The sequence below is a fragment of the Lutjanus erythropterus genome, chromosome 10 (genome assembly GCF_056507025.1).
Source record: "Lutjanus erythropterus isolate fLutEry1 chromosome 10, fLutEry1.hap2, whole genome shotgun sequence".
NCBI lineage: Eukaryota > Metazoa > Chordata > Actinopteri > Lutjaniformes > Lutjanidae > Lutjanus > Lutjanus erythropterus.
The window spans coordinates 18,370,580-18,386,059 of record NC_139326.1 but is presented as its reverse complement, the minus strand read 5'-3'; the positions used below and the strand labels follow the sequence as shown (position 1 = coordinate 18,386,059).

At 41.1% G+C, this 15,480-nt stretch overlaps 1 protein-coding gene across 3 annotated transcripts in view; it reads right to left on the bottom strand.

The window, feature by feature from the left end:
* sema6a (sema domain, transmembrane domain (TM), and cytoplasmic domain, (semaphorin) 6A) overlaps positions 1-15,480 on the bottom strand; it is a 146,352-nt gene that overhangs the window by 64,231 nt on the left and 66,641 nt on the right. For all 3 annotated transcript variants that reach the window (XM_084728487.1, XM_084728488.1, XM_084728489.1), the window contains exon 4: positions 1,714-1,774. In XM_084728487.1, coding sequence (XP_084584613.1) covers positions 1,714-1,774 — 61 coding nt within the window. The remainder of the gene's footprint in view (positions 1-1,713; positions 1,775-15,480) is intronic.

Sequence of the window (15,480 nt, the reverse complement as noted above, 5' to 3'; positions counted from 1 at the left end):
CAGCCCGCTCTCATTAAGACCCACTCACCGCACTTTGACATTGAAGTGGATGAGGTGGAGGGAAGGCGGGTTGTTGTATACACGAGAATGGTCTTGTTTGAATTCTGTTTGCATGCATTATGTTAAGGGCAAGTGATGCCAGCGAGGAGTGGTTAGAACGGGGATGCAGAGTGGGTTATTACAGCCAAGGGCCTATGTAAATATGAGCTGCTTTTTTTTGAATAATCTGAAAATATACAATGGGATCTTCTTCCCCTCTGTATCCATCTTGTCTTTCTCGCCCTTCTGCTATTCATCTCATCTTACCTTTACCTGTTTTTTGTCCTTTCTCTCCTCTTTTTTTCTCATTTTCCTGCTCATCTTCATTGTAAAAGATAAATTATTTCTTTTAACTTAATAAAGTTAGTGTCTGGGCTGCTTAAAAAAATTAAGTTGACTGAATCTGAAAAGACAAGTTTGTTTTGATTTAAAACAAATATTGTTTTATAATTTATTTGTAGCTGGGAAAAAATGTTCAATAAGCTAATAATAAGCTCAGTTATAAGATATTAAGTTTAACCAATCTTTTGCATTTTCTCAGTTTGAAAAGTCAGCGTATCATTTCATACAAAGACCTTACTGCTGCAGCTGTTCCTGTTGGTAATATGTGAAACTATTCCCAGTGAATCAATAAAACTTTAATATAAAGAGGTGAGGACTAATTCAGTACAAACCTTCATCATGGTTTGCAGTGTTTTCATGATTATAAAAACAAATAACCATGACTTATCTTAAAGTGTATTAAAAAAACACACAGCAATATCATATCTGTTTTAATATAACTATAAAAAAGTAGCGTCTCAGGAGAGTTTTAATAAAATGCATGCATGGAAGCCTGCTAATATGCTGATCATGTTTCTCTAAAAACTGAATTTAATGAGTTGATTGAACTCTGTATAGTACACTTGGGTGAAGATCTCAGGTGGGACAACTTTTAAAAACATGAAATTGTATCCGTCATTAAATTTAGAAATAAATTATGTAATTGAAAATATATATTTAATAGAAACCAGCACCACTTTTTAAATGATTCGCACATAAACACAACACTTTTTTTGCACAGTAGTATGAAAAGCATATGTCACTGTTGGGTGAAAACAAGCACTATAGTGCTGGGCCAGTCAATGCCAGACATGTAGGTCTGTGGCAAACACTGCATCACAGGTTAGTTATAATGATAGTAAGCAAATGACATGTGTGCCGACTGTGTCTGTAGATTAAAGAGAGTCAAAAAAGAGTCTTAGTGATGGTGTTAAATTTAGTTGTTAAGTTGTCAAGTTTAATCAACTTGAATAAAATAAAATTTGTATATTTACATTAATGAGAAAAGATTAGTTGATTCCTGTGTGATTTTTTTCCCTCACTTCCTCTACTGTGCTCTCAGCTTCCGTTACGAACCCATCAGACCTTTCTGCTGTCCCACTGATGAGCTTGGATGACGCAGGCGGTTCGCTAGCTGATTGATTGGATAATCTTCTTTACGGGGTCAGCGCGGCGAGCACGGCAGACTCACACCGGTGAGCGGGTGAGTAAGACTGCTGGCAGGCGCACACGTATACACCCACGTGCACACAAACACACACTGGCACTCAGAGCCAGGGTTATTAGGGTTACCTTGTCAATCACAGCATGCCGAGAACAACACGTCCTCAAAGAGACAGACGTCTCACTCACCTTACTGAAAAAGATCTCGTCACTGTTGGCAGTGTCTGTGTCCACCGTGTATATGTGATCCCTGCAAGCGATGGAGGGAGGGCCGGGGAGAGAAAGGAGAGAGATGAGAAGATAGAAGGTCAGACAGCAGCAGACAGTCAAAAAAATTCTACAAACAATAAACCCATTTCTTTTCTTCCCCATGTTTTCCCCCTGCAGGCTGCAAACAACGTCAGAAAAAGGGGCTTTGTATAAACTTTGTTCAAACTTCAAAAATGACAATAAACAAAAGGAGGCCAGAGCTATTTGCTCTGTCAGACAGAAACAGTCAACAAAGGTTTAGAGCGCTGTGGCGCAGGCCCGGGGACAAAGCCTCTTTGTCCCAGAGAAAGGTCTTCAGGGGGGTGCGAGGGAGGGAGGGGAAGGTTGAGACGGGAGGTGCCAAGTCACTCAGAGCTGTTCAGGTCAATTAAGCCTAGTGTTTGAGCCACAGGAAATCTATACTAACACTCATTATAGCTCAGACAAGAAGACTTGTGTGTGCTGGCCTGGAAATATACAGCCTTCTCCTGTATTACACAGTCCAGCCATATAGGCCCCAGCAGGGCATATGGAAGACATAAAAGCCACAAGGGTTAACTACATCTCAGACAGACGGACCAGGCATGTAGCTACACCTACTTACCATGGAGAATTAGGGTGCAGACAGGCAGAGGGAGGGGGGTAGAAGGTGAAGAAGTGGTGTGAGTGGAAGAAACGGCAAGAAAGAAAAAAAGGGGAATTTTCCTTATTTGAGGTGCGAACTAAAGGTGACCGAGCCAAACGATGTAACTGCTTTAATTTGTTGGAGATTAGCTGTTGAACGTGTTTTTAATCAAAGTGTATAACAGTGGCATCGTCAGACTCACGGCTTAATTACGTTCCAGCTCCCCAACCTGCGCTCAGCCAGTCAGCCTGCCTTGCTCTCTCATTAACTAAATCTAATAAAGTCTTTGGAGGAACAGGCATCTTGAAATGAATCCACTTATATCGCTTTCCTGGGGGCCACCGCCATCTCCTCGAGGATAAAACCCAGCCTACTGTACATTATCAACCACGATGCTTAAATTGAATAATTAATCTTTGAGAGCAGTTGAAATTAAGAAAACAGAGCTGCTTCCTTGGTGGGAGATGACACATTTCCGGTGAAGCCATGAGCAAAAACCTGTTGGCGAAATATTTTGCTGTTTTCATGTCACTGTTCCTATTTTTCATGTCTACACTGAGATTAAAGCAAAAAGTATAATAAGCCACACCACTCTATTACAGGACACAATGCTTTGTCTACCTCAACAAATCTATCTTGCCTTCATCAGAGTCACATGACTTGACTCAAGCCAGACTTACGTCGCACATTTGAGGACTAATACTGATAAAATGCTAACAGACAAGGCAGGTATCACAGAGTGGGCTTGTCCAAAAATAATAAAATTTGGGATCAAGAATTATGTTGTTGATGATGGCAGAAACAAGAGAATGGCAGTATGCAAGGTCTGACACGAGCACCGCAACATCCAACTTCATTCATCACTACAAAAACCCACACAGAAAGGTGCATGAATGTGTCTTTTTAGCCGCCACGTGGTAACTCACCACCTCACCTCCAGTCATTTCAATGAAGGGAAGGCAGCAGGAAAAGGAAAGCAGTTTTGATCGTGGCTGCAGGGGCAAGAAGCCGTCGCCACCCACGTGAACACACACAGAACTGGCTCTGTCACCCAAAGTTCACTCTGCTGAACGTCTGGCGGTTTTCACCTGACTTTGGCTAATTTGGAAACAGCAGACATCTCAGGTCAGAAAGAAGCGATTGTGGAGGAGCTGATGATGCTGGTGTCTGAATACTGGGAGCTGTGCAACATAACACTGACTACAAACAAGGACAACCGGAAGAAAAAAGGGGCCTGGGACAACATTTCCACCAAACTAGTATCTGTGTTGTGGGTGGATTTGACCAACAGATGGTCAAACATTATCTAGAAAGCCAATGTTAAGTTAATGTTAAGTTAGACTTGGCTTTTACTTTCCATTTTGAGCCACTTAGAATTTAAGGGCTATACTTTCTATTGTTGTTGTTACTGATTGCCTAAGATAAGATTTATAAGGTGTAAGCAGGCTGCAACAGTTTTCATTAACGTTGAGAATAAAACTTAATTTTTTTTATGGCCATTGTCCTTTAACTGAATTAAATATAGAAACTGGAGGGGGATCATCAGACTTTCATATGGCTTAACTTGTGACTTGCTTAACCTGAGCAGTGACTCGACTTGACTTGCTTGATTCTCGCCACAGTAACTAGGGACTTCCTCGTGACCTGCACACTTGACTTACTCCCTCCTCTAGTCACACTATCATCTTTTTAAAAAGTTTAGTACTTTTTTGTTGACCTCTTTTAGGGTCCCAGAACTCTGTTGCTTTGTAAATTGTTTTCTTCATTTTTGGGTAAATAAAACCCTCTTTTAAAAAATCCACCTGATTCCTCATGCCTGCCAGCTCTGCCCCTCAAAGTGGATAACCACTCCGTTTGTTCTCTCAAAAGCAATCCCGTTCTTTGAAATCGATTGAAATTAAAATCATTTTCAGCCATGAAAGAGGAAAAAAAGGAAAAGACGGAAGTCAACTTTAGGTCACTGGGATGCATCCCATGCCCTTCCAAGTTCACTTGCTTGGCAAAAGCCAGATGCTGACTGTCACTCTGCTATGACTAAAAGTCTAGCACTTTAGGATAAAACCACACACTCTTCTGCAAAATGTTTTTCATTAAGGCTCTCTGGTCGCACTACCATCGCACTACTCACACTAATTGATCTGGATTGAATTTCCAGGGTTCCTTAACGGCCCTTCTGTGCTTCAGTGTTTCTCTCACCTTGCTGCCAGGGCAACAGGAGACATATCACAGAGCTAAATCTGATTATTAAAACAGCAACCGTAATTTGTTAAAGATAGAGGAATGACAAAGAAGAAACATTTAAATGCAAAAGGAAAAAGATGGGTGATAATAACGCTGATGGATGATATCACTAATGTTCAGCCATCGCTCCTAAAGTTCAGCAAATTCTTCACTTAGCTTCATTTATATCTTTATATTAAAATTCAAACTTTATATTAAAAAGACAAAACTAAATCAAAAGCTATTAAATCAGGGGATTACTTGGCAGATTTAGTGTAATCCCATGGGTTATTTTACTGCCTGCAATTTTAAAACAGCTCATGAGAAATCTATAATTGACTGCTCCATAATTTTCGGCAGTAACCTTCCCAGCTACGCTCCCTTGTCTTGTGCCTCTCTTGTCCCGGCATTGACAGCGTCCTCGAGGGCCGAGGCCTTCCAGCCACAGGGTTTTTGGTTCCAGCAGAGATTAGAGGGAGCCAAGCGATGAGGCGTCCCTCAAACATCCTGACTGGAGATGGAGGAGGACAATGGAGCGGCTGTGTCTGTGTCAACACCAGCTCTCTAAACACACACATGTGCAAGGAGACATGCTCGCACAAACACACACATGCACCCTTTCACCTCTTCAACTACCGCTGCACCTGAACTCATATTACAACATATTCACTTCACCCTCTGCTGTGTGAGTCACATCAGTGTAACTTCACTTTGCGGACAGAAAGCAGCGTCTTCCAGAACTACACTGGCGGTATTACAAAGTATGTTGTAGACCATTAACTACAGAGTGAATACACTTAACATTATCGCGGCCCATTTTCCAAAGCAAACTTGAACTTTTAAAATTGATTTCTTAGCTTCTGGGCAGCCAGTGGTTTCAGTTTATTTAATAACCCATGAAAATCAACTTGCACAGAGTTGAAGCCTGCTTGTAATACACGATCCATCACAGCCAAGATTTCATTGCCTTTATTTCACAGCAAGTTACATTATTGTCACAAGGTGTGATCTGACAAGTGACGGCGTGTGCCAAAAAGCTTTGCATTCAAAAACTATATCATTATGGAGGTAATGAAAAATGAAACTATTAACAATTATGTGCATTATTGATGAATATGCCTTTTATGTGACTTCCTTAAATGTCTTGTTTTGTCCACAACCCAAAGATATTTCAGTTTAATGTCATAGAGGACTAAAAGAAACCAGGAAATGCTCACATTTAAGAAGCAGAAATAAGCGAATTTGGACAAGTTTCAGTTTATGTACTGTCAGAAAATAGTGAAAAAAATCCAAAGATAACAAAAGAAAGAACCAAAGAAAACAGAGAAGCAGTAGATCCACATACTTAAGAGGCTTAAACTAGGGAATATTTAAATATCTGAAAAAAGCAATTATTTAAACAGTTGCCAAAAATATCTACGCCTGTGATAGAAAGGTAAATTTGTTTCTACTCCTTAAAAGGATTGCTAGTAAATTGTTCACTCTGAAATCATGAAGGTTGGAGAATGAACAGGGAGTTTATATACAAAAGCCAACAAATTATGTCACACTTTCAGTTTAGTGGTTAGAGAAAGCAGCATTTTTGTTATCTTTTTTCCAAATATTTTCTTGTTATGAGTCCTCACAACCTAAAAGAAAAAAAGACAGGCTGGCCCAGCAGCCTAAAGCTGAGGTCAGATTTCAGTTCTTGCCCTGTGAGCACAGTTCAGACTAAACAACTGGCCTGAGTAAAAGCTGCTGTCCTGTTAGGGCAGAGATGCGGCAAAGAGTAATGATAAAACCTAATTTCATTATGCAGCAGCCTGTTTCCATTTGCACTAAGCAGCATGAATATAAAAATAGGTTTTCTATTGTTTATTGTTTATTGTTTCCAAGAATAGAACCCATTAGATTACAGATGTGTACCGGTACAGAATGCGAGTGAGTGTTCTCCCAATTCATTTGCACACTATGTGGACCAATCCAGGCATTTTGAATCAGGTAAATCTTTAAAACAACATTTTGTAATAATGATGCAGTGCAGAACAAGATGAGCTGAGAATCTTAAACATATTATCCATATAATGTGAGTAGAAATAGCTGTTGTTTGCAAAAGCAATACACAGTAAATGACAGTTCATTAATTCTGTTCTTCTCCTTCGCCATGATTTTAACTGCCTCTAACTGTTGCCGCACTTAATGTCACATTTCATGGTGAATCTTGAGCCACTCACACCACATGTTTCAGACTGGATCCAACAAAATTATCAGGAATTGTCAGGAAGCTTAATGTCTTTAGCCCATGCAAACGACATAATAATTAATCTATACCAGAGGTCTTCACAGTCTGACACCATGCCCATCCCTGTGAGCTGCAGGCCAATGCTTGAAACTGATTTTTAGTCTATATTTATTCATATTTTGGCAAGTAAAAGTATGCCAAATTAAAAGTAGTGATTCTCATGCAAGTTCTGGAATTATAAAGAGCATATTTTTCTATTAAACCTGGAACAGGCAGTTTATTTTTGGAATCATTGGGTAAAAATTTCATAATAAAAATATATAACTAAATAATGTAATTCATGTGGTCTGAGAGAAAACTAGACTTCTGCTTATCCTCTCGGCAGTTTAACCCATGACAGGAGACTTTGGCCAATCACAGGTAGGCTGGATAGTTTATTGTTCAGTTTCTACAGATTAGTGGGCCAAATCAGTGCACAGAACTACAATAGCTAATTTCCCGCATGCATCTGTCTTTTCCCCCTTCCACTGTTTCTTTACGGTAAGTCTCTCCCTTAACACAGGTTGGAAACATCTGATCAATGCCAATCAGTTGGTTCAAATCAGTCTTAGACTCACATCTAGCATGTCATCCTCTTTCCCATCATTTTCTCACCCTGAACTGTAAACTATGAGCTAAACATGCTCTGAGGATGGTACTCTGCTATTATTACACAAAACATAGGGATCTGTCATATAGGGACTGTGCCGTTCATGATGGAATTGAAACACCGTGAGATTCTGAAGAGAAAGAAATAACTGAAGCCTTTGACAACCGATGGGTGCAGACAATTGGCTGTCAATGTGAATCACTTGGCGTGGGCTTTGCATTTCCCGAAATTCAGCGACAAAAATGTCTGAGTAGGATGGAAGGTATGCAAATATCCTCTCAGACACTGAAAAAGGATGGGTACAGATGGAGAGAGAGAGCTGAATGATCAAGGCAAGACAGTAGACCAACTGAGCGCGGGGCAAGAGTGTGAGATTGAGTGCTATAGAGTGACATAGAGGGTCTCCGTCGGACATGTAGCCATGCGTGGCCCTGAGAACACAGAGGCTTTGTGTGCAAGAATGTCGTTTTCATAACAGCGCGTTTCTTCTGGGGTGACCACAGGCCAGCTTGGTCCATCTGCTAGGCCTTTGTCAAACTATCTTGCACTCCGGTAGCAGAAAAGAGAGAAACACGATTAGCATGCACCCCGCACCTTTTGCTACCAACCCCTCTTTCCGCAAACTAAATGCCTGCACGTCCACCCTCCTCTCCACCTCCCGCCCCTTCTTTCTCGTCACCCTGTTCACCCATATTCCTCTCCTCTTCATAACTGGATCATGGGTGGTGAAGGTCCATTGTACATTGTTTTGGCTTTCCCTGGTTCAAATCCTCTTCACAAAGTGGATGGGAGGGAACCGAGGAAGCCAGCAGGCACCTTTGGGCTGTGAAGGGAGTTGTTGAGGTTCTGAATGGGCCGAGGGCACGGAGAGGCCCTCGGTGATGTGGTGGCATGAAATACAACAAGCCAGAGTTCACTCACCCCCACGCTGAGGCAGGTTGTTCTTTTGGAAGGTGGAGTTCCCATTATAGTTTTCTGCATTCTCTCCACATTTCCTTTTGTGAGTGTGTGCATGTGGGTGCATGTGTATTTTTGTGTGCGGCTCGGTCAGTGGAGTGAGGGGCATGTTTTGAACATGCACGCTTAGCGCAACTAGGCAGGCATGCATAATAAGTGCATAAAAGATTAAATTTTCTTTCTACATTTTTGATAAAAAATTAATAAAATATTCTCAAAATATTTCCCAACATCTCCATTTTTATTACTAAGGAGCAAAGCAAGTAAGGACATTTGTAAATAATGCTCTCAATTTAAGAATATATGCTTTTGAATTACTTAATCTGCACCCATGAATTAATTATTTACACACACCAGCTGATAGAACATGCCATTAAGCCATATTACCAAAATTCTAGCAATATAGTGTGATCAAGGGATGTCACATATAACACCGCGCTTTAAAGGACCACTGGGTAAAATTTAGCGGCATCTAGCCGTGAGCTTGCACCTCATCTGTCCCTTTCATTCCAAGCATGTAGAAGAACCTATGGTGGCCATGAAACTTATCTAGATCCTGTGTATTCTTTGTCCATTCTGGCCTACAGTAGAAACAAGGCGGTGCAACAGGCAGGACCAACTCCCTCCTTAGATATAACAGACTTATTCTGAAGTAAGGAAAACACAATAGTTCTTATTTTCAGGGCATTATACACTAGTGAAATCAAACTAATGAATATTATATTCTAGAGGTTCTGATACCATTTTTTCCATCCCACAACTAATTCCTGAACTTTGAGTATCGACCCAATGCCAGTGCACTGAAAAAGATAAATACCTCACACCATTGCATTATAAACAAAATTTAAGAGTTCAACCCACTCAGAAAAAGAATCACAATCACAAAAGACAGACAGACAGCTCAGAAAGTCCACTCTGGGTTTCATCACAGATCCCTACAAAACAGACAACATCATAAAATAAAGATTGTGCAAGACAGATTGAACAGTGTCTTAATTTGCAGTCCAATAACAGAGATTATATACAATATTTACACCTGATACTCATGGTTACCATTGATCAGTCAGTCAGTCAATAACTTAGTCTGTCAGGTTTGGAGTGTTGGCCTTAGCTCTGCTCAGACACGTTTGCAACTCCTGAAGAAACTGACTGGGAAATACGAATCCGTCAGATTATTCCTCCTTCTGACACAGACCCAAAAGACCATGCCCCAAACTGGCTGCAGCAACTCAGACTTTACAAGGCAATCCAATGCTATTTCTCGCCTCCACTGAACATAAAATTTTTTGGGGTGTCCAGTGGTGCAATTTAAGCAGTACTGAAGGCACTTTCAGATCGTCTGCATCAGAAAATGCAAATTATATTCCATTTCTGCCATATTCTGCCAACAGATCCCTGTAAATCTTACGCACTGGAGCTTTAATACTGAATATCCTACGTATGCCCACATATTTCTGTTCAAAATCAAACCAAAGTGATTTGCATTTAGATTAGATTGCCCATTGCCTCACTGTTTATTTTGCAATGCATTAACATTAGGCTAGCAGCCAAACCTAGCCAGTAATGCTGAAACAACATACAATGTAGCATCATAGCTGAATAAAAACAAGTTTCAAGGGGACAAGGACAAATTTAAGCAATGTAATAATTGAGCATTGTTGATATAAAAGAAAGGAGCCAGTATTTTTACAGGAACCACAATATGAAAACACAATATCTAGCCTGCCAGTAACACTCTGGGTGTGCCTCCTAAATCAACTCTAGTAGCCACAACAACGTGTAACTTCAGTTCCTGAAAATTGGTGAGAATGAATCACTATTTCTAACCTCTGTATATTTTTACTAGATTAATTCCTAAACGCCTTATGAGAAAGTAAGTATTTTATTTTTTTCTGTGTTATATTCTGAATGGAAACTTGTTCCAACTTTGAATTCAGGTGATTATGATTACTGGAGCTGCAAGCTTTGTTTCAGAGTGTGGACGTGGCTGGATGTCGCTGGTGCTGCGAGGAGAGGGAGAGGAGGCAACCGTGTAATCCCAGTCATTAGTGGGTTTTAACAGGATTTGGTGCAGCTACAATAATGGAGACTCTAGTGGCCTCCACTGCGAGACCCAAAGAGACCCGACAGGGAAGAACAGCGGCCACAGAGGCAAGACTGTTCCAGAGGACTCAACTGAGAGAAGGTAATCTGGATTTTTACTGTGTGTGTGTGTGTGTGAGAGAGAGAGAGAGAGAGAGAGAGAGAGAGAGAGTGAGTGAGCACTAACAGCAACCACAAATTCGGGTCCCTCCACTCTCACACCGATCTGTCTCTCTCTCTCTCACACACACACACACACACACACACACACACACACACGCACACACACACACACACACACACACACATTCTCCCTCTGTTTCCCATGCTTCCCAGCCACATAGAGGGGTGTAAACAGAGTGTGGTTGGTGTTACCATGGTGAAGGCCAACTGAGGGCCGGGAATGGCGACTATGCCCTGCATGTGGAGAGACCTGGGGCATGCTCGGTAGGCAGGCTATACAGTAACACACACACACACACACATACACACACACACACACACACACACACTGGGTTATGTATGGACTGTCTGTCTCATTCTCCGCACGTCTCTTCTCCTCATGTCCTTAAACCTTTCCCTAATCTCAGAAGGAACGTCTGGTTTCATACAACGTGGTATTAGCCTCTATTTCTGTCTGTAGCATAACTTTGTGTAATATTACTTAAATAATAAAGATTAATACCTAAACTTTCCACTATAAACATCCATCAGGTTTAAAATGTTTAGACTACTGCATTGTATCATATAACACTGGATGCTCTCTGACCCCACTGAATCCGTTTCTACTTTTTAAACAAAAAACACATATTTTAGATTGTGATATTTGGATGTTTTTTGACTGGACATGACATAAAATGCCAACAGCAAGTTGTTGTTAGTGTATACCCCCTCCATATAAGGTGAGGTGCCTCCTCAGAGATACATGTTCATAATTGTGAACATCTCTTGCTTCTCTGCCAGAGAATTATTTGTTACATGGCCATCTAATTTAGCTGTTCTTTTTAATGCGTTGTATGATGACCCTGATGAAGGCCACAAGCCAAGATGTGCTAGACTCATAATAAAGTTGCTTTTTTTACAAGATGTTGCTGGAGTTTTCGACCTCTTAAACTGATGATTTTTTTTCCCTTTGCAAATATATAAAACTCTGAAGGTCTAAAACTCAAAGTAGTTCTCACAAGAGTCAAACCAACAACAATGAGTTTGAGACCCCACAGCAAAAAAAGTGAAGAGAACAAAGGCTAAAGTTTGGTTTCATTTATATGACTGCAACATGGAAAGTGACTTCAATCAATCCATTTATTGAATACACAGTGGAAAGGGGTGACACGACATGGCTTGCTATGGTTACAACAGTACCCACCCATATTCATGCACACACCATCACACACACACACACACACACACACACACACACACACACACACACACACACACACACACACACATGCACTCAGAGATATTTTCCAAAGATCAGAATGATAAATCTTCCACTGCACTGTGATGAATTTCCCCTGAATGCTGTACATAGTGTACCCTGACCATGAAATATAGAGCGTTGGGATAGGAATCCTCCTGCGTCCATCTCACACTACATCAGGAACAGTTTATTGCTTTTACTGAACGTGACTCTGCTGCTAAACATCCCAAATACACATGACAGCAGACCACTGACACATATAGAGATTATTTATTTATTTATGTTAATGCAGCAGACACGCGTAAACCACTGAGCTTGTACATGAAGAAGTTTTTACGATCATAACCTTTAATATACATCATGGCTCAGTTTGTCATTGATAATGTACACCAGATTGGTTCCATAAAAAATTATTAAACAGCAGCTGCACACAAGTCAAGGCTGAATCTCATGTTCATCTTCAGAAACAAACACCTGTGCTATGATTCATAACTGTTTTGCAACCACATCTGTATGCAGAGATTGATTCAAAGAGCAGAGAACTTTTCAAAAGTAGATATCGGAGAGAACTCAGCACCGTACTCAGTCCAGTGCCCGTCTTGTTAAAACTGAACAAATACGAGTCTCTTTTGATAGCCCGCATATGAAAAGACAGCAGTCTGATATCTTATCAGGCTGTACTGTCCCTCCAGATAATGCACCTGATGGAAACTCAGTCATGGAATAAGATTCAGAATATTAAGGGACTTAACTACACTCTTAGAGATAAAAGTGCTGGCTAGAACCATAAAGAGAACCCTCCCCATAAGAGAACCCTTTTTGGTTCCTGGTTCCATCTGTGAAAGGCTTCACCCAGAACCCCCGATGAGAGGTTATTAAAGAGAACCCTTCTGTAGTATAACGGTCCGACCAAGAACCCTCTCTGGGGGGTTCTGTCAAGAATCTTTCCACCTTCTAAGGGTACTAACCAAGAACCTTTTTATATTTGAAATAGTTTTTATCTATAACCCACCCACCTACCCAGAACCTTTTTTATATTTTAAGGGTTTGAGTTAGAACCCACCTACCATTTATATTCCAGTGTTTTTAATCTAGAACCCACCAACCTACCAAGATCCTTTGTATATTTCAAGGGTTTAATGTCAAACCCACCTACGGGGTTCTAATCGGTAACTGTCTTAATATTCCAGGGGTCTTAAATGGAAGCCACCAGAGGGTTCCAGCATGAATCCTTTTATATCAGCTTTATCTAGAACCCACCCAAGAGATTCTACCAAGACCCTTTTTTATATTCCAAGGGTTTTAACTAGAACTTGCATAGGAGGTTCTACCGAGAAAACTTTTAAATAATATAAATAACCCATGACAAAAGAGTTCAAGGATTTCAACAATCTTTCAAGAACTTTTTCTTCCATAAAAGGGTTCTTTGTAGGAAAATGGTTCTTAATGGATTTAATGGTCTTACAAAGAACACTTAATGAATCATTTCTTCAAAAAAAAAAAAAAAGGTTCTTCAAAAGCAAATGTTTCTGGGTAAAACCTCAGCCCTTCAGAGAGAACCTTTTTGGAGCCCTTATTTCTAACAGTGTGGTCATGTGCTGAATTCATAATCAACATTCAATGCATTTGAGTCTAAGGGGGCCTAATGATATTTCACACAGCCGTATGACCTCATCCACGAATGCCATTTTCCTCACTATCTGTCCACGCATAATGGCTCAAACAGGACTGCAAAAAGAGCATCTGATTCCACCAAATCAATACATTTCATTCAAGGCTCCATCCCGATGATGAATTATCAATCACTGCATCTGTTACTGAGTTCCTAAGTTGCCAAAGACTTGCCTCTTTCCCTCTATGAATTAAGCCACTTTTGTCTATTTACAATTTCATCAGTTGCTATGTTTGTATGCATCTCATAGCTTAAAAATCTTGTGATTTTATTGCCAACGCCAAAACAGGAGCCAAAGGGATTTAATACACTGAGCAGCCATTCAAAAAACAGCCTGAAACAGTGTTGAGGTTTGGACTGCGTTCACAGTGGCCATCTGCAAGCTGCTGCACACCAAGAACTGAGGCTCACTGGTCTAGAGGCATGATGGCAAAGCTGTGTGATGCTGGCCCCAGAATAAACAAGTCATTTGACTGGACAACCATCATAAAAGCCACTATTGATGTTGCCTAGTGTTTTTTTCTGCTTCATTGTTCGCTGTTTCGCAGCTCAACTCTTGCTGCGATGACTGTTGGCTCGTTCTCACATTGATTTCTGAAGTGGTGATTGTCTCCACTGTTTGCCTTAAACTGTTTGTCATTCAACTTGTACATGTCTTTATCGATATCCTGCTAGAAATGATAGATTTTTGTGCACACGCTGTCATTTGTGTGTCTGCGTAATCGACTCCAACATTCGTCTCTGTGTCAGGATCAATGGCGGTCATCCGGCTCGGTCTAATCTGAGGCAGCCATTCCAGTTATTCAGGGGTCACATACCTCGGGCCATGTGTCAGAATTCCTGTCTGTTTTAAGAAAGTATGCAAGTGTGGGACCGCTGCACCAGGTGACCTCGCACATGCACACACAAACACATGCAGACGCGATCACAGGCTGTGGCACCCACGCCCACTGCAGGCACATGAACACATGTTCGCCATCCCAAACGTACACTCTTAAACATAAGGGTTTCAAAAGGATCCTTCCTGAAGGGCTGAGGTTCTACCCGCAGCCATTTGCTTCTGAAGATCACTTCGTTTGAGGAGAGGGTACATCAAAGGTTCATTGTAAGGCTAGGGGTTCCATCAAGGACCATTAAGAAGGGTTCTCTGTAGAACCTCTCATAGGGGGTTCTGGGTGAAACCTTTCACAGATGGTTCTAGGTATAAACCTTTATGTGTGTTCCAACTGGAACCTTTATAAAAAAGGTTCTGCTCTTCACGGCTGTAGCTGGCACCTCTACTTCTATGAGTGTATATCCATACGCACACATACATCCACATATCACACTCGAGAAATCACTTTTAAATCCAGGCGACAACTGGTCACACACACACACACACACACACACACACACACACACACACACACACACACACACACACCCCTCCAATAAACCCTCTGTGTCTCATTTTCCTGCCCAACCCCTCAGGCCCCTACCACCCCATGTGGAGCAGGTGGGCGACAGGCAGACCAAAGCCACCACACACACTCACACACACACACACACACACACACGCTGGCTCTCTCTTTCGCTCTGTTTCCTTTCCCACTCTGCACACACCTCCTCTTAATGACCACAGATATGTTAAAAAGCTCTGCCACTTAAAGCAGCAGTCTCTCTCAAGCCACTTAATTTGACATGCTTGGGAGGAAAACAAAGAAAGACCCCTATTGTGGCTTTTAACAGTATCCAATCAAGCCTGCCACTCAATTAACCGTGGACAGAACAGAAGAAACTGTTAAAGATCCATTTTTATTAAGACCTTTTCTGTGCTGCCTTAACATTATACTGCACATTCAAGGTAAACCAACCTGTT